This window comes from Mytilus californianus, unplaced genomic scaffold (assembly GCF_021869535.1).
Source record: "Mytilus californianus isolate M0D057914Y unplaced genomic scaffold, xbMytCali1.0.p SCAF_10, whole genome shotgun sequence".
NCBI lineage: Eukaryota > Metazoa > Mollusca > Bivalvia > Mytilida > Mytilidae > Mytilus > Mytilus californianus.
In genome coordinates this window covers 55,223,988-55,244,539 of record NW_026262582.1, presented here as the reverse complement: position 1 = coordinate 55,244,539, position 20,552 = coordinate 55,223,988, and the positions used below count along the sequence as shown (strand labels likewise).

The 20,552-nt window shown below is 34.2% G+C and overlaps 1 protein-coding gene and 2 long non-coding RNA genes across 5 annotated transcripts in view; 1 reads left to right on the top strand and 2 right to left on the bottom strand.

Moving 5' to 3' along the window:
* LOC127718952 (uncharacterized) overlaps nt 1-20,552 on the top strand; it is a 126,651-nt gene that overhangs the window by 48,602 nt on the left and 57,497 nt on the right. The gene's annotated exons all lie outside the window — the stretch shown is intronic.
* The window catches only part of LOC127718932 (uncharacterized), a 91,890-nt gene that overhangs the window by 47,428 nt on the left and 23,910 nt on the right, over nt 1-20,552 (bottom strand). The gene's annotated exons all lie outside the window — the stretch shown is intronic.
* Nucleotides 1-20,552, bottom strand: part of LOC127718922 (obg-like ATPase 1) — a 41,666-nt gene that overhangs the window by 17,318 nt on the left and 3,796 nt on the right. The window contains exons 2-3 of the mRNA XM_052225022.1: nt 18,040-18,136; nt 11,348-11,470 (exon numbers count right to left, since the gene is read on the bottom strand). Of these exons, the coding sequence (XP_052080982.1) occupies nt 11,348-11,470; nt 18,040-18,136 (220 nt within the window). The remainder of the gene's footprint in view (nt 1-11,347; nt 11,471-18,039; nt 18,137-20,552) is intronic.

Genomic DNA, 20,552 nt, shown 5'->3' with positions numbered 1-20,552 from the left:
GCAATTGAAAATTTCTTGCTATTTAACAATACTTATTATATAATAATTTACACATCCTGTTTGGTGTGTATCTCCTACCATATCATTATTATTTGCTTTTAAATATAAATCAGAAATAACCAACTTAAAATGGAAAATTTTAAAAGAAAAAAATAAAATGCTCCGCTGGGGCGCAGCTTGATACGACCGCAGAGGTCGAACCCTGAACAGTTGGGGCAAGTATGGACACAACATTCAAGCTTGATACAGCACTGAATTTGGATTGTAATTAAATATTTGACACAGCATAGGTTTCTGACACAGAATGAAAGTGGTCTAAGAACTTAAAATTTTTTAATTTACCTATTCAAACCATATCATTATTATTTGCTTTTATATATAAATCAGAAATAACCAATTTAAAAGGGAAAATTTTAAAGAAAAAAAAGGAAAAAAAAATCCCCCCCCCCAATTTTTTGAACCCCCTTATGATTCATCACCCCAAACTCAATCCCAGCCTTCCCTTTGTGGTATGGTACCTTGCAGTACAATTTCAGAGAGATCCATACACCTGAATACAAGTTATTGTCTGGAAACTAGAAAAATGCTTATTTTTGGCCCCTTATTCCTTAACTTTTTTGGGCAATTACCCCCAAACTCAATTCCAGCTTTCCCTTTGTGATATGGAACCTTGCAGTACAATTTCATAAAGATCCATACACTTACACACAAGTTATTGTCATGAAACTAGAAAAATGCTTGTTTTTTGCCCCTTTTTGGCCCCTAATTCCTAAAATTTGAAGGCAATTACCCCCAAAATCAATCCCAGCATTCCCTTTGTGATATGGAACCTTGTGATACAATGTCAGAGAGATCCATACACTTACACACACAAGTTATTGTCATGAAACTAGAAAAATGCTTGTTTTTTGCCCCTTTTTGGCCCCTTATTCCTAAAATTTTGAGGCAATAACCCCCAAAATCAATCCCAGCATTCCCTTTGTGATATGGAACCTTGTGGTACAATGTCAGAGAGATCCATACACTTACAAACAAGTTATGTCTGGAAGTTACAAAAATGCTTATTTTTGGCCCCTTTTTCCTTAACTGTTGGTACCATAACCCCCAAAATCATTCCCCACCTTCCTTTTGTGGTATTGAACCTTATGGTAAAATTTCATAGAGATCCATTCACTTAAACTAAAGTTAGAGTGCGAAAACTAATGTGTCTTCGGATGACGACGACGACGCCAACGCCAACGTCATACCAATATACGACCACAAAATTTTTTTTGCGGTCGTATAAAAAGGAAAAAAAGAATCACAAGAGGCTCTCAAGAGCCTGTGTCGCTCACCTGACTCTACTTTGGTTTTAGAAATCATGTAAAGATAGATAAAAATCATAGCAGATACCCAAATAATGATTGAGGCCAAATTTGGATTAATGTTGGTCCTGTTATTTAATAAAATATCCTGGTGGCCATCTTGAACAGTAAATCGGCAAAAAAGTAGCAACCATGTTTGGTTCCATTCCATTCAGTGGTTCTCTAAAAGAAGACATTTGTATGTATTTCCCATTGGGTCCTATGTTAAACTAAGTCCCCCGCTGTCGGCCGTCTTGGATAATGGACCGACTGCAAAGTAACAACACTTGGTCAGCACCTCATTAGGAACATTCATGCCATGTTTGGTTTCATTCCATTCAGTGGTTCTCTAAAAGAAGACATTTGTATGTATTTCCCATAGGGTCCTATGTTAAACTAAGTCCCCCGCTGTCGGCCATCCTGGATAATGGACTGACTGCAAAGTTACAACACTTGGTCAGCACCTTATAAGGAGCATTCATGCCATGTTTTGTTTCATTCCATTCAGTGGTTCTCTAAAAGAAGACATTTGTATGTATTTCCCATAGGGTCCTATGTTAAACTAAGTCCCCCGCTGGCGGCCATCTTGGATGATGGACCGACTGCAAAGTAACAACACTTGGTCAACATCTCATAAGGAACATTCATGCCATGTTTGGTTCCATTCCATTTATTGGTTCTCTAAAAGAAGACATTTTTATGTATTTCCCATAGGGTCCTATGTTAAACAAAGTCCCCCGCTGGCGGCCATCTTGGATGATGGATCGGCTACAAAGTAACAACACTTGGTCAGCACCTCATAAGGAACATTCATGCCATGTTTGGTTTCATTCCATTCAGTGGTTCTCTAGAAGAAGTTCAAAATGTAAAAAGTTAACGACAACGCCGGACGACACAGGACGCCAAGTGATGAGAAAAGCTCACTTGGCCAGGTGAGCTAAAAATGTGTTTTTTGGCCCCTTTTTGGCCCCAAATTCCTAAACGTTTAGGGCAATTACCCCAAAAAACAATTCCTGCCTACCCTTTGTGATATGGAACCTTGTAGTACAATTTCAGAAAGATCCATACACTTACACACAAGTTATTGTCCTGAAACTAGAAAAATGCTTATTTTTGGCCCCCAATTCCTAAACGTTTTGGGCAATTACCCCCAAACTAAATTCCAGCTTTCCCTTTGTGATATGGAACCTTGTAGTACAATTTCAGAAATATCCAAACACTTACACACAAGTTATTGTCATGAAACTAGAAAAATGCTTGTTTTTTGCCCCTTTTTTGGCCCCTAAATCCTAAAATTTTGAGGCAATTACCCCAAAAATCAATTCCAGCCTTCCCTTTGTGATATGGAACCTTGTGGTACAATGTCAGAGAGATCCATACACTTACACACAAGTTAATGTCTGGAAGTTACAAAAATGCTTATTTTTTGCCCCTAATTCCTTAACTGTTGGTACCATAACCCCCAAAATCAATACCAACCTTCCTTTTGTGGTATTGAACCTTATGGTAAAATTTCATAGAGATCCATTCACTTAAACTAAAGTTATAGTGCGAAAACTAATGTCTCTTAGGACGACGACGAAGACGATGCCAACGTCATACCAATATAGGACTGCAAAATTTTTGCGGTCGTATAAAAATGCTTTTTTTTTGCCCCTAATTCATAAAATTTTGAGGCAATTACCCCCAAAATCAATCCCAGCATTCCCTTTGTAATATTGAACCTTGTGGTACAATGTCAGAGAGATCCATACACAAACACACAAGTTTTGTCTGGAAGTTACAAAAATGCTTGTTTTTGGCCCCTAATTCCTTAACTGTTGGAACCATAACCCCCAAAATCGATCCCAACCTTCCTTTTGTGGTATTGAACCTTATTGTAAAATTTCGTAGAGATCCATTCACTTAAACTAAAGTTAGAGTGCGAAAACCAATGTGTCTTCGGAAGACGACGACGACACCAACGTCATACCAATATACAACCACAAAATTTTTTTGCAGTCGTATAAAAATAATTGATTGGCACTCTTCAAGTACATTGATGATATAATCCATAATATAAATTTCATAAAAATCTGGCAAGAATTGTACACATTAGAGCGCTTATAAGGCAATTTTCCATATAATTAATATTTCCAAGGGGCATAACTCTTTTGAAAATTATTGATCGGCACTGATTTTCAAATTCTTCCAAGACATTGCTAATATAAACCTATGATTCATGTTTCATAAAATTCTGGCAAGAATTATACATATGAGAGCACTAACCATGCAATTCTCCATATAATTTATTTTTCAAAGGGGCATAACTCTTTTTAAAATAATTGATCGGCACTGATTTCCTAACTCCTCCAAGACATTGCTAATATAAACCTATGATATAAGTTTCATAAAAATCTGGCTAGAATTGTACAAATGAGAGCGCTCATCTTTGTAAAATGTGGTACAATTTAAGAGACATCCATACACTTAACTGATTTCCTAACTCGTCCAAGACATTGCTAATATAAACCTATGATATAAGTTTCATAAAAATCTGGCTAGAAGTGTACAAATGAGAGCGCTCATCTTTGTAAAATGTGGTACAATTTAAGAGACATCCATACACTTAAACACAAGTTATTGTCTGAAAACTAGAAAAAATGCTTGTATTGGCCCCTAATTCCTGAACGGTTTGGTCAATTACCCCCAAAATGAATCCCAACCTTCTACTTGTGGTAATGAACCTTGTAGAAAAATTTCAGAGCAATCAAAATACTTATACACAAGTTATTGTCCTGAAACTAGAAAAAATGCTTGTTTTGGGCCGCTTTTTGGCCCCTTATTCCTAAACGGTTGGGACCATCACCCCAAAAACAATCCCAAACTTCCTTTTGTATTATTGAACCTTTTGGTTAAATTTCATAGAGATCCATACACTTAAACTAAAGTTATTGTCCAGATACCAAATGTCTTCGGACGACGACGTGATAGCAATATACGAACCGAATTTTTTGCGGTCATATAATAGTTGATCGGCACTGATTTTCAAACTCGCCCAAGACATTGCTAATTTAAACCTATGATATAAGTTTCATAAAATTCTGGCAAGAATTGTACACATGAGAGCACTAACGATGCAATTTTCCATAAAATTAATGTGTCCAAGGGCATAACTCTTTTAAAAAGAATTGATCGGCACTGATTTTTTGAACTCCTCTAAGACATTGCTGATATAAACCTATGATATAAGTTTCATAAAAATCTGGCAAGAATTGTTCACGTGAGAGTGCTAACAAGACCGGACGGACGGACGCCTGGTATTTCCATGTCCCCCGCAACACATTATGCAGGGGACAATGAATGATATATGAAAGCTTCTGATTTCTTAAGGTAAACCAGGTATAAATTTAATTCAAGACATAGATTTGCATTAAAGTCAATGGGAGATTTTTTACTGAATTTACCCCTATAGTAAAATATGCACTCTGTCACTGTACTTTTTCAAGGCCACACAATAATCACAAAGCCTATTGTCTGTAAATATCAATGCAATGGAAGCTTTTTTGAACCAGTTAAAGTTGTTTTTCATACAAAATTCTATGTTGAACTGTGATTCACTGATTGATGGAAGATCTAGGGAATGTGATGGCATTTTTTCCATCACAAAATTCCATCGTGTTTGATGGAAAATCCAGGCAAGGATGCACTGAGTATACAACAAAATAGGAAATGAGGAAAAAAGGTCCCTTATAAGAACCGAAACAGTTGAAGAGCTATATGACCAAAAAGGCCTTGGTCATATTGCTTGAGGGAATAAGGGTTAAACAAGAGCTTAATTTTAAGGTTCATATCATGTTATGTTATTTCAGAAAATCATGGTTTAACTAGAGCTAATTTTTGAGTTTACATTAGCAATTTTGTTCTTGAGAAAAAGATATCAATGTGATTTCCATAGGGTTTAACAAGGGCTTATCATTGCTGCCTATTTTGAGTTGTCTGACAATTTCTGCCATGTTGACTTATTTGTAGATCTTGTCTTGCTGCTCAATTTTGCTTGTTTAAGTTTCTCTCATTCTATAGTAGTTTTCCAGATAATAGGCAAAAACACTATCAATTGGTAAAATTCATCAATTAGGGGCAATAACTTCTCAAAGGAGTCACCTGACAATTCCAGCCAATGTTTGATTTATTTGTAGATCTTGTCTTGCTGATCCTTTTTGCAATTAACTTTTTTTTTATTTATTAGTTTCAAGATAATAGGCAAAAACAAAAACAATTGGTAAAATCATCATTTAAGGACAATAACTCCTGTACAGGGTCATCTGATGATTTCTGCCATTTTGAATTATTAGTAGATAATTTTTCCTATTTAAATTTTCTCCCCACCTATTATAGTTATCAAGATCAAAGGCAAAAATGCAAACAAATTGGTAATAAAATGCTCTGCTGGGCGTAGCTTGATATGACCGCAGAGGTCGAACCCTGAACAGTTGGGGCAAGTATGGACACAACATTCAAGCTTGATACAGCTCTGAATTTGGATTGTGATTAGATTGTGATTAAATATTTGACACAGCATAGGTTTCTGACGCAGAATGAATGTGGTCTAAGAACTTGAAAATTTTTAATCTACCTATTCAAACCATATCATTATTATTTGCTTTTATACATAAATCAGAAATAACCAACTTAAAATGGAAAATTTTAAAGAAAAAAAAAAAGGAAAAAAAGGGTAAAAAAAAATCCCCCCCCCCCCCACTTTTTTGAACCCTCTTACGATTCATCACCCCCAAACTCAATCCCAGCCTTCCCTTTGTGGTATAGTACCTTGCAGTACAATTTCAGAGAGATCCATACACTTGAACACAAGTTATTGTCTGGAAACTAGAAAAATGCTTGTTTTTTGGCCCCTTTTTGGCCCCAAATTCCTAAACGTTTAAAGGGATACTTCGCAAAAAATGAAAAGTTGATATTATGTTGATTATGTATAAAAAAAACCACAAATTCATAAATATTAAAGTTTAATTCTGCTAGATAAGAGATCACCATCGATTTTAAATTTAGAGTATCACTTCTCAGCGTGCGGCCATTTTGACATCATCCCTGAATAGAAACCACGATATATCTATAAACCACAAAGGACCAAAACAAGCAGTTACCTACCGTAGACGTAATTGAGTGTCGATATCTTGTCAAGCGTACGGTTGTTTTACCCAACAAGGAAAGCCTAAACAGTTTCCCGGGACACAAAAAAGATAATAGACATGGTTGTGCATGCAACCTTTCCTAACTAACTTGATACGGAAAATGTAATCATATATAATTTTTTTTGAATAACTAGTACTATGGTCTGTCATTTTAAAACTGTTTTTGAAACAAGAAATTTTAATGGAAATTAGTTTAAAAGTTCAAAGTGATAAATTAAGTGTTCCGTGTAAAAATGTTTTCGAAAATCTAGTGTGTTCATAAATTGTATTATATTTCTCTGATTTATGTAATAATCTTATTTAAATAAATTCGGACCTTCCCTTATCTGATCACCAGCATGGCTAAAGGAATTGTTCCCAGAGGTATTGTGAGTTGACACGTCCAGGTATTCAAGCGATTTCCTGTCGGGCTTTAAAACTCTTATTACACAATAATAACACCGTGACAATTACATAAAGCAAGTTCGTGCATCACTTCACCTGTGAAGGTATTGAGAAGTGTACACGGCCGATAACTTTTAACTTTCCATTTTGAAACTATCAGGTGAATATCTTTGTCTTGCGTGTCCGATAGTGATATGCTAGTCTTTACTAAACCATAGATATAATAGCCATTATATATATGACTAAACTCATACGGTTGTTTATAAATAACATTTATCGTGTAAAGAATATTTATGAAAATCTAAATAATTCCAAAAAAAGATTTGATAAAATAAAAATATATTTACATATTTTCCAAACGTAAATTGGGGAAAATGTAAGTAATTACTCGTTGTCAATAATTATGGACATTTTGAAACGTACAAATATTAATTTAACAAAATGTACGCACTTGTCGATCATTGGATTATACGCCTAGATAGAAGGTTACGGAACTATAGATAGTCGCAATTTAGAATATATACATGTATATTGAATATACGAGAGAAACATCCAAAACCAATCTGATTTAAATACAGGTCGATATCTAACTTGCTTTGGTTCATCGAAGTTATGCACATAGTTAAATCACAGATTTTTATTTCAATTAGATTATTTTGAACAGTTTAAGAAAGTCTTCATCATCTCAATGGTTGTGTATTATGTATAATAATGAAATAATGTGAACATGGTTCTATTATACCGGTAGTACCTCATGTCAATTTTCCTGTTCCGACTTGCATGTAATATATATGCCACTGGACGTACACTAATGATCCCCAAAAAGCTTATTTGAAGAAATAAAGAAACTTCACTCCGAATAGACTGATAGTAGATGTATTAACGTCTGGTCAGCTAGAGGGTTGATTAATTTATTTAGTTAGCTTAAAAGGGAGGGGGGGGGGGGTGAACCATTCCTAATATTGCACTTATGCATAAAATATTAAATGAGAGTAATATAAGAGAAAATATAAATACGAAAAGTCTCATATCTGGTAAAAAAAAAGTCTCACTGGCAACTATAGAATTTCACGTACAATTGTCATTCTTAATCGAAATAACGGACAGTCATTAAAATACATGCATGTACACTTTGATAAAAAAGGGTGCTGCAGTTTCATATTATTCATCATAAATCTATTTCAAGTATATACTTTCCTGTCATTCTTATAAGTTAATGCAGAGACATGTAACTATACATCTCTAGTTAACGACAATCAACCATATAAATATTTGAATCTGATGTGACTTACCGTTCATCTCTTTCTTTTTTCTTCTTTTTTTTTTGATTTGGGCAGGTACACAAACATTGTAATGTTAGATATACTGTTCCCAGGTTGGGAGGGGGCGGTGGTTGGAGGTGAAGTATATCGAAAGTTACAAAATATTTAATAAGAACGTTGTATTTATGAACTTACATGAAGAATTCTGATCTTGGGCGTAGGTTTCTTTTTTTTTAAGTTCAGTGATTTAAACTGAGAGAAAAAAATCTAGTCAGAATTTAAATCGTACCGGCAATTTCCACCTAAGACTCCTCTAAAATCATGAATGGTCATGCTTCACAATCATCAGAATTTTCTTTGCATTGGTACATTCTGTATCGGTAGTGATTTACCTTGACATTTCCAGGTATAACAGAGCTACTTGTATATTAGGTGACGTCCCATGAGGTCTTACGTATACAGAATCACATTTATAATGGTTTCTGATATAACAAAGTTTTATGACATTCACACTTCTGCATGTTCTGTATACCAAATTCTTATCTTATTTTCAGACCAAACGAGGATGTGAATATTTTCCAGGAAAAATATTGAGTATCAAAGTATCAAATTAATTTCGGGATTTTTTTCTTTCTTGGTATTAAATCACAGAAACTTAAAGAATATACTGCTTGTCCGCTTTAGGTGTATTCTTGTCAGTTTATATGTCTCTGGTATAGAGTTGGTTTATGAATGAATGATAAGTCTTGTAAAGGTACAAGATATAAAGCACATTGAAAATTAATTCCGCCGGTCTGTCTACATTCAAAAAAGGAAAGTTGACGTTAGATTGATTCTGTTATTTTTTTTAAACATCGTTGGTCAAATAGCTAAAGTATGTATACGTTGTGAGATTTTAAATATTTTAATAAGGGCATTCCCGATTAGGTAAATGTAGATTGCTGTGGACAGACCAAGCTATATTAATCATGTAACCGCGATAATTTTCTCTAAACATTGAAATATTCAAGGTTAATACCCATGATAATCTGAAAAAGTAAGTACAGTGTTTGGTTTATACGCTCGTTTTCGTGGGCCATTTTTATTTTAAAATTATTTAATTGAAAGTAATTCAGAATTTCGATGTTACAACAAAATACTCACCTATCTATTTTAAAATTAAGCTTACGCAAAATATAAAAGATATACATGTATATAACGGCGATTCAGGTATTTTGCCACCATATTCCTCCCCAAATAAATAATGTTTTTATCATTCATACGAAATGCTGTTCACACCTGTAAACCGTGTTGGCTAAAATTCACTGCGTGAAGATCAAAAGAATAGAATTACAGAATGCTAATCTTTTAATTACCTTGAATTTAACCATGCATTCAACAGGTAGTCACTAAGTGTCACAGTACAATACACATTGTATTTACACAGTACTAGTGGGAAATGATTGCTAGACTGAAGTAAAAGCCTTCAGGTGAGAATACAAACATGCATTTGTAAAACAATATCAGTTATATATGTTTGTTCAAAATATCCGTCGAAAAAAAAAATCATAAAAATATATTCTATTGTATGATTTACTTTTATTACTATAATCATATCAGAAATCCTTTAAATATAAATCGTACTTTTTAATTTTGAAAGTTGCACAGCTGATCACTTTACTTTCTTAATTATTAGTTGGTTAATAGCTACGCCAAAAGTCGTCGATGCGCTTTAAATCGCCTTATTAGATGATTAACGAACAAGACTTACAATGAGATTTATTCACTCGCGGCATGCAAAAAGACTTAAACTACGTCACATAAGTCAGGAAGTTGGAATAAATTAAATTATTAATTCCCAATTTTCTTCTTTATTAGTGTTCATATCCAGATAAAACTTGGAAAATATGTTTTTTATGGTATTATGAACATAATAAGATGAAAAGTAAAAAATCGTGAATTTTCCCTTTAAGGCAATTACCCCCAAACTCAAACCCAGCTTTCCCTTTGTGATATGGAACCTTGTAGTACAATTTCATAAAGATCCATACACTTACACACAAGTTATTGTCATGAAACTAGAAAAATGCTGTTTTTTGCCCCTTTTTCCTAAAATTTTGAGGCAATTACCCCCAAAATCAATCCCAGCATTCCCTTTGTGGTATGTTACCTTGCAGTACAATTTCAGAGAGATTCATACACTTGAACACAAGTTATTGTCTGTAAACTAGAAAAGTGCTTATTTTTTGCCCCTTTTTGGCCCAAAATTCCTAAACGTTTTGGGCAATTACCCCAAACTCAATTCCAGCTTTCCCTTTGTGATATGGACCCTTGTAGTACAATTTCAGAAAGATCCATACACTTACACACAAGTTATTGTCATGAAACTAGAAAAACGCTTGTTTTTTGCCCCTTTTTTGACCCTTAATTCCTAAAATTTTGAGGCAATTACCCCCAAAATCAATCCCAGCATTCCCTTTGTGATATGGAACCTTGTGGTACAATGTCAGAGAGATCCATACACTAACACACAAGTTATTGTCTGGAAGTTACAAAAAAGCTTCTTTTTGACCCCTTTTTCCTTAACTGTTGGTACCATAACCCCCAAAATCAATCCCAACCTTCCTTTTGTGGTATTGAACCTTCTGGTAAAATTTCATTGAGATCTATTCACTTAAACTAAAGTTATTGTGCGAAAACCAATGTGTCTTCGGACGACGACGAAGCCGACGCCAACGTCATACCAATATACGACCGCAAAAATTTTTGCGGTCGTATAAAAATCATCATAAAAGAACAATAACTCCTACAAGAATTGTCCGACAATTTCAATAATCAATAGGCTTCTTTCCTTCCCCTATATCTGTACAAGTTTCATTCCAATCAAAAAAGGGATATTGAAGTTATCATCCTGAAACCTTTGGGCAAACGCAGTTATGCCCAAATGGACGGATGGACAAGGGACAGACAGATGGAGTAACAAAGTGAATACTATATGCTTCGGAAACATTTTCAGGGGGCATAATTACAAAATATTAACGGCCAAAGAAACCAAAAAGAAATGTTGAATAACTCCCATGAAAAACTTTGTCCAGTATATTGTCTCATGTACCATACTGTTTTTGATCTTATCATAATATACATTTGTTCAACTTTTCTTTATCACAAAATAACATAAAGTGTTTACTACCTTGCATTCTCCTTCTGATCCATGCTCATGGAAATCATTGTATCCCATCACTTCTGCCATAATAAAACCTCGTTCAAAGTCAGTATGTATTCTACCAGCAGCCTGTGGAGCTTTGGTTCCCACCTGAGAGAAATATGGTTATATTTACTTTTACAATTTATTAAATTAACCATAGTATGCAGTTTACAAAGAGATCTGCAATCTAATATCTATGACAAGTTGCATTCGTTTTATGATTCAAAGGTGATTTGGATTTAAATATAGTTAAAGAAAATTTATTAGAAATATCTGACACCTTCAAAATTAACATTTTCTAGCAGTTCTCACCAAAATAAGCAACTTTTAAAACAATCTTGAACATTAAAACTGAAATCAGTTTAATAATACATGTGTACAAAAACCATCTCTACTATTTATTATCAAAACTTATTCATTTACCCCACTTAATATAAAAATAAGAAGATGTGGTATGATTGCCAATGAGACAACTATCCACCAGAGACCAAATGACATATTTAACAACTATAGGTCAACGTAGGCCTTCAACAATGAGCAAAACCAGTACTGCATAGTCAGCTATAAAAAGTCCCAAAATGACAAACGTATAACAATTCAAACGAGAAAACTAGTTAGATTGTACATTACATTCTAAACACATATGGGAACTTTGACAGGAAAAAGTTTATTGCACAGTTGTTAGTTTCAATTTTATTATAGCAAATGATGGAAAGGAGAAGGTATGATAAGGTCACTTTTTTGGCACCTTAAATTGGAAAACCTGTTCATTTGTCAATTTATTTAACAGAATTTTGAAAGGCTTGAATAAGTTTACAATTTTTGCAATTTCAGGGGTCAAATAATGGCTCTGATCATACCTCCTCCTTTGGTCAAATCAAAACAGGTTTAATATTCATATCATATTATCCTTGTCCTGATTACGATTTTTTTTGGGTCATTCTAAGAAAGATTATTAACATGGTGACAGTACATATCTATTCTCCAGGAAGTTTGGCACATAAGCCTGGTTCAACAAAACCACTGTAATTCCAAAGAACCAGGATTATAACTAATGCTAATTTTACAAAAGAATAGTTAGAACATTTTTTCTCATAACTATTCCAGTATATAAGTATTTCTTGGAATATCGCATAAAGTTAAATAATTTCTTTGTCTTATAGGTATTAGAGTATGGAAAGGTTTAACATTAATTAATGATGATGAAATAGAAGTAATTTTTACAGCACAGTTTCTATCTATCTATCTTATTTTTCAAGCTAAAATTGGTAACACTGTGGGAATCATTTAACTGACAGCTATATATGCGGTTATTATCAATGCTCTTCTTACTGTGACTGATAAACCCGATTGCATAATCAAGTGTGTTTTCGCATTGACTAATATATCCGCTATAAACAAACACATGATTTATATTTTCGTAAAATAACTGTCAAAACCCTTTAGATTAGACAAAACCATTGGGGTATCCTGAAATGAACCAATAAATTCCATTTTACAAATAAATAATCTCTCAACTGGTGACTTTCTTTTCTTTACAAAGGTATGTGTTTAAATTAAATTATGACGAGTTTTATAGTGTTTGGAATGTGATTCATTCTTGGAACTGGATTGTGAGTCTTCCAAGGATAAAGAAGCCAAACATTGACAAATAATTTGAATAAACCTCCAGTCACAAACTTTTCATACCTGATTAGGATAGCTTTCACGCTTAAAAAGGAAAAGAAAGAAATATATTTTGTATTTTGTTTTATTTTTTAAATTCTGTTAATTACTGATTAATGGAACATTTATTAAGAGTACTAGAAGCACAGCTGTAAACATTCTCTCACTGTAAATTATCTCTGGTAGTTAGCCTATAAATCAGCTGCAGTAGCTATGTAATCAGCAGTGTGACGTTGTGAACTGTAAAGGTGTCTGTGATTCAGTGGTTGTAGTTTGTTGCTGTATATCATATTTGTTTTTTTTTTACTGTTTTGTACATAAATCAGGCCGTTACTTTTCTCTTTTGAATTGTTTTACATTTGTCATTTCGGGTCCTTTATAGCTTACTATGGGGTATTGGTTTTGCTCATTGTTGAAGGTGGTGACCTATAGTTGTTAACTTCTACGTCATTTGGTCTATGGTGGGATTGTCTCACAACTTCTTATTTTTATACTGTGGTAGATGAGAGTCATATTGGCATTTATTTTAGTGATCTAGTATTACTGATCATGTATGATATTTACTATTTCTGTTCATTATATTTTTCAAGACAATAGCCAAAAAAAATCTTACTTTTTTTTGGGGGGGGGGGGGGGTTGGGGGAATCATTATTTAAGGTCAGACAGCAAACAACACATGTTGGTTACTGTTATAGTGATCCTAGAAGTCAAGGTCTGAAAGCAAACAACACATGTTGATTACTGTTATAGTGGTCCTAGAAGTCAAAGTCTGACAGCAAACAACACATGTTGATTACTGTTAAGGTGGTCCTAGAAGTCAAAGTCTGACAGCAAACAACACATGTTGATTACTATTATAGTGATCCTAGAAGTCAAAGTCTGACAGCAAACAACACATGTTGATTACTGTTATAGTGGTCCTAGAAGTCAAAGTCTGACAGCAAACAACACATGTTGATTACTGTTATAGTGATCCTAGAAGTCAAAGTCTGACAGCAAACAACACATGTTGATTACTGTTATAGTGGTCCTAGAAGTCAAAGTCTGACAGCAAACAACACATGTTGGTTACTGTTATAGTGATCCTGGAAGTCAAAGTTTGTAAGCAAACAACACCTGTTGATAGCTATAACAGTCATCCTGGAAGTCAAGGTCTGACAGCAAACAACACATGTTGGCTACTACTACAGTGATCATAGAAGTCAAGGTCTGACAGCAAACAACACATGTTGGCTACGAAGGTGATCCTAGAAGTCCAGGTTTGAAAGCAAACAACAGGTTGATTTTTACTACAGTGATCCTAGAAGTCAAGGTCTGTCAGCAAACAACACATGTTGACTTATACTACAGTGACCCTAGAAGTCAAGGTCAAACAGCAAACAACACATGTTGATTACTATTATAGTGGGTCTGAAAGCAAACCACACATGTTGATTACTATCATAGTGATCCTAGAAGTCTGAAAACAAACAACACATGTTGATTCCTATTTGAGTATCCTAAAAGTCAAGGTCTGAAAGCAACAACACATGTTGATTACTATTATAGTGATCCTAGAAGTCATGCTGAAAGCAAACACCAAATGTTGATTACTACTACTACAGTGATCCTAGAAGTCAAGGTCAGACAGCAAACAACACATGTTTATTATTACAACAGTGATCCTAAAAGACAAGGTCTGACAGCAAACACCAAATGTTGATAATTACTGCAGTGATCCTAGAAGTCAAGGTCTGACAGCAAACAACACATGTTTATTATTACAACAGTGATCCTAGAAGTCAAGGTCTGAAAGTAAACAACACGTTGATTACTATTATAGTGATCCTAGAAGTCAAGGTCTGAAAGCCAACAACACATGTTGATTCCTATTATAGTGATCCTAGAAGTCAAGGTCTGAAAGCTAACAACACATGTTGATTCCTATTATAGTGATCCTCAGGGGTTTCATTATTTTTTTAGATTGGAGGTACCTTTGAGATTATAAGGGGAACCAAACCCAAACGGCGAGGGGTCTGGGGCTTAAGGCCCCCAGTCAGTCCAGGGCTAGCCCTGGTAGGGGGACAAGGGGGGCAAAGCCCCCTCGGAAGCTCCTGGATTTTAGGGATTTCAGTCTTAATTTTTTACTTAAAAAAATAGGGTAAAGTCTGTAATATTTGCTTCAATTTTGGGTAAGTTAACATTGAATTGTTTTTTTTCTAGAGTAATCATATTGTCAATATAATACTTCCATGGTATGACCTATAATGCAGGGGTTTCATGTGAAATGTTGTTTAAATGTTTTGTTTGTTTTTATACTTTTATTAAATGTTTTGCATTTGTTCAATTTTGTGAATGAAATTTCATAAGTTACATAGTATATTATTAAAAAAAATTGATAATAAAACTTGTTGTAACTTTTTTTTATTGCTTTGTTATAATCAAAAATTTAACAGTGTCATGCAAACAATTAAACAATATGAACAATAAACATGCTCTCATGCAAAACAACAAACAAACGTTTTTGATATATGCTAAGTGTTGTGATGATTGTTCTTGTCAGAAAAAAAAACATGTATTCAACTTTCACTTAACTTTAATATTTATAAAAAGGGGTGATTGTGAAAAAGGAGGGGGTGGCAAATTAATCATAGGATTCTTGACTATAGTAAGTAAAAATGTTTTTTTTCACTTCTTCAGAGCTGTCTTTTTTTTAATTTTAGAAGTCTTAAATCTCGTCAGATATTATACTTTGTAAACCTAACAGTTATGTTAATTCAGATTGTTTCACGAAGTCTTACACTAAAAATTTCAATCACAACATAGAACACATATCGAGGAAAACGGAGATCAGTGACAACGTCCAACGGGAAACGAACTGATTTGATACGATTAACGATTTTCTGAATTTCATAGAATGTTTACCTTTATTAAACCTTTTATTCATAAAATAATCTGTGATACAAGCTGCTTTCCTTTTGTTAGAAATAATATTGTTGTTTAAATTCATCAACAATTTGCCGCTCGAAAATATACTGCTAAATCGTCGCATTTTAAAGCACTCTTACGATACAGATACAGACACATGGTTTATAATTATCACTTCTCCTACTTTGGAGGTGTGCCTAAATTGGCAGAAGATAGATCTATACTTTAACGCGGACCTCGACGAAGACACCTATAAACATACACATGAACGGCGTAGAACGGAGATTATCAAGGAAAGAAAGAAACTAGATTTGAACGATCTTCAAAAGAATTTTACACCTTTTTTTTTTATAATTTTATTTTTTCTGCCGGTACCAGGCGCTTCCGTAGGCGGGTAAAAGTACCGGGTACCGGGTCTTAATGAATGCACTGGATCCTAGAAGTCAAGGTCTGAAAGCTAACAACACATATTGATTACTATTATTGTGATCCTAGAAGTCAAAGTCTGAAAGTAAACAAAACACACATTGATTACTATTATAGTGATCCTAGAAGTCAAGGTTGCACAGCAAACAACACATGTTGGTTACTATTAGAGTGATCCTAGAAGTCAAAGTCTGAAAGCAAACAACATATGTTGATTACTATTATAGTGATCCCAGAAGTCAAAGTCTGAAAGCAAACAACACATGTTGATTACTATTATAGTGATCCTAGAAGTCAAAATCTGAAAGCAAACAACACATGTTGATTACTATTAAAGTGATCTTAGAAGTCAAAGTCTGAAAGCAAACAACACATGTTGATTACTATTAAAGTGATCTAAGAAGTCAAGGTCTGAAAGCAAACAACACATGTTGGTTACTATTTTAGTGATCCTAGAAGTCAAGGTCTGACAGCAAACAACACATGTTAATTATTACAACAGTGATCAAAGAAGACAAGGTCTGACAGCAAACAACACATGTTGATTATTACTACAGTGATCCTAGAAGTCAAGGTCTGACAGCAAACAACACATGTTTATTATTACTACAGTGATCCTAGAAGTCAAGGTCTGACAGCAAACAACACATGTTTATTATTACAACAGTGATCCTAAAAGACAAGGTCTGACAGCAAACAACACATGTTTATTATTACTACAGTGATCCTAGAAGTCAAGGTCTGACAACAAACAACACATGTTGATTATTACTACAGTGATCCTAGAAGTCAAGGTAAGACAGCAAACAACACATAGATATAAGAAGATGTGGTATGAGTGCCAATGAGACAACTCTCCATCCAAGTAAAAATTTATAAAAGTAAACCATTATAGGTCAAAGTACGGCCTTCAACACGGAGCTTTGGCTCACACCGAACAGCAAGCTATAAAGGGCCCCAAAAAAATTACTAGTGTAAAACCATTCAAACGGGATAACCAACGGTCTAATCTATATAAAAAACGAGAAACGAGAAACACTTATGAACCACATCAACAAACAACAACTACTAAACATCAGATTCCTTACTTAGGACAGGTGCAAACAATTGCAGCGGGTTTAAACGTTTTAATGGTACCAAACCTTCACCCTTATCTGAAACAATAGTGTAACATCACAACATAGAAAGACACACTATAAAATATCAATTGAAATGGCTTCAAAAGACATATTAACACCAGTGAACATACACTGAACAAAAAATTTGATTTATGATACAATGTAAATACAAAATAAATAAACTAAGGGAAGAATAATTAAATTAACATGTTATACCGCTGTGAAATGTTAAACAATTTAAGAAAAACAATATACTTGAACAAAAATATCAGCCATTTACATGTTTATTATTACAACAGTGATCCTAGAAGACAAGCTCTGACAGCAAACAACACATGTTGATAACTATTATAGTGATCCTAGAAGTCAAGGTCTGACAGCAAACAACACATGTTTATTATTACAACAGTGATCCTAGAAGACAAGGTCTGAAAGCCAACAACACCTGTTGATAACTATTATAGTGATCCTAGAAGTCAAAGTCTGAAAGCAAACAACTAACAACCAAATGAAAGATTGGCAAGAGCCAAAACTATTTTGTTAGCAATTTGCTATACTCACATGCATTGTCCAAGCTTTGACTTCATCCTTTCCTACTGTGAAGAAATATACTAAATGCAGGGCCTTGTAACCAGTCACTATAATTTTCTCAAGGGCACTGCAATGAATAAATAATCAAAACAAACCACACTCTTTATTGCTTTTAAACTTAAATAAACACAGTTTGTGACAAAATTTAAACTCATCTGTGCAACTTATTCACAAACTTTTAACTATTACTATGCTCCAATGGCTCTGCATACTTTAAGAGGTCAACTTTATGCTATGTATTTCAAAATGTCTGCATGTTCTCTCAACCTAAGGCTATATATTGTAATGTTTCTCAGGTTTAAGGTGTAGTTTGAGCCTATATACAAACTTTGAAAATTGAAATCAGATAAAACTTTTTTTTCCAGAGGGGAGGGCTTCTGTGTCTGGCCCACGCTGTACAGAGGCCTAAAACTTCCAAAAACAGTGTAAACCTGCAGGCATATAATCACTGATCTATTATTCAAATATGCTTAGGGAATGACTACTTTTGGTTCAAGGTCAAGGTAAAGCTAAATATGGGGGGAAAATCGGAAAATTCTAGATTTTTTGTTGAAATGACCTTCTTTAGAGGACCATACCTAGATCAGTTTCACTCAGATGTAAGCACTTTTGCTGGTAATATGTTCACTGGTATCCACATATATGCAGACTACAGTGAGATACATCTATCAGTACCCCTGAGTCTTCCAGGTCATGAAATAGGGACAGAAAATAGTCAAAATTGATGCTTTTTGCATCAGATGACCCACTTTGGAGCAGCAGCCTTGTAAAATGTATGCCAATTTGATATTTAAATTACTTTTATTGCAATGACTTATGTTTGCTTATTAGTAATTCTTTTTTTGTGGAATTTTTGCAGATCTTGTATTGATGATAATTTTTACTTTTTACAGTTTATACCTATCTCTTGAAGTTTTTGAAATAATTGGCAAAATTATTGAAATCAGTATAAGGAGTCAGTTGAACATTTTACCCATGTTGACTAATCTGTAGATCTTATTGTGCTGAACATTTTTGCTATTTATGTCCCTCTCTATCTATAATAGTTTCTGTAAAATACACAAAAATGGGTAAAATAAACTGTTAACACAGAGATTAACATGTAAGTTATGCAAATATTCAAAGTCAATGAACCATGACTGAATGTACAGGGCTAAACAGTCTCCATGGAAATGAGATGTGCCAATGCTAATACAACTGCAAACCAAATACCATTGACTTTTCATAAGTCGTTCCCTTTAAACAAACCTAAACACAAACATTAACTTGTAAACTATGTAAAAGTTTCAAAGTCAATGAACCATAATAATGGGGTGGGGTTAAATAATCTCCATGGAAATGAAACTTGCAAATGCCAATAAATTTGCATACCGAATATCATTGACTTAACATTAGTGGTTCATCTTAAACTGACCTAATCACAAACTAATACATGTAAACTAAGCAAAAGTTTCAAAGTCAATAGACCATGACTGAGAAGTAAGGACCAAATATTCTCCATGAAAATAAGATGTGCTAATGCTTCTACAACTGCATACCAATTATCATTGACCTACCACTAACGGTTCCCCTTAAACTGACCTAATCACAAACTAATACATGTAAACTAAGCAAATGTTTTAAAGTCAATAGACCATGACTGAGGGGGCGGGGCCAAATAATCTCCATGGAAATGAGATATGCCAATGCTTATACAACTGCATACCAAATATCATTGACCTACCACTAGTGGTTCCCCATAAACTGACCTAATCACAAACTAATACATGTAAACTAAGCAAAGTTTCAAAGTCAATAGACCTTGACTGAGGGGGTGGGGCCAAATAATCTCCATGGTAATGAGATGTACCAATGCTAATTCAACTGCATACCAAGTATCATTGACCTACCACTAGTGGTTCCCTATAAACTGACCTAATCACAAACTAATACATGTAAACTAAGCAAAGTTTCAAAGTCAATAGACCTTGACTGAGGGGGTGGGGCCAAATAATCTCCATGGTAATGAGATGTGCCAATGCTTATACAACTGCATACCAAATATCATTGACCTACCACTAGTGGTTCACCATGAACTAGACCTAATAACAAACTAATACATTGTTGACGCTGCTGCCGCCGCCGGAAACAGCATACCTATGTCTCGCTTTTTGACTCCGTCAAGGCGAGACAAAAACCATCTTTCAAGGTCAATTACTCCTTTTAGGGGTCAATTGTAATTTCAACCACTTGACTTATAAGAAGATGCTATTTTTGCTGAAAATATTTGCTCCATATTGTTGCTCTCTATCTATTTTAGTTTCTGCAAAAATTCATAAAATGGTGATCTAGGGGTAAAAAATCCTGTCAGGAGTCAGCTGACAATAAATGGGGAATGCCCGCTTGCATATAACGTTATAAAGGGATATAACTCAAGAACGGTAAAAGTGACGCTACCCAAATTCGTACTTAATCTGAGTTTTGTGGTAATAAGCATTTTGTAA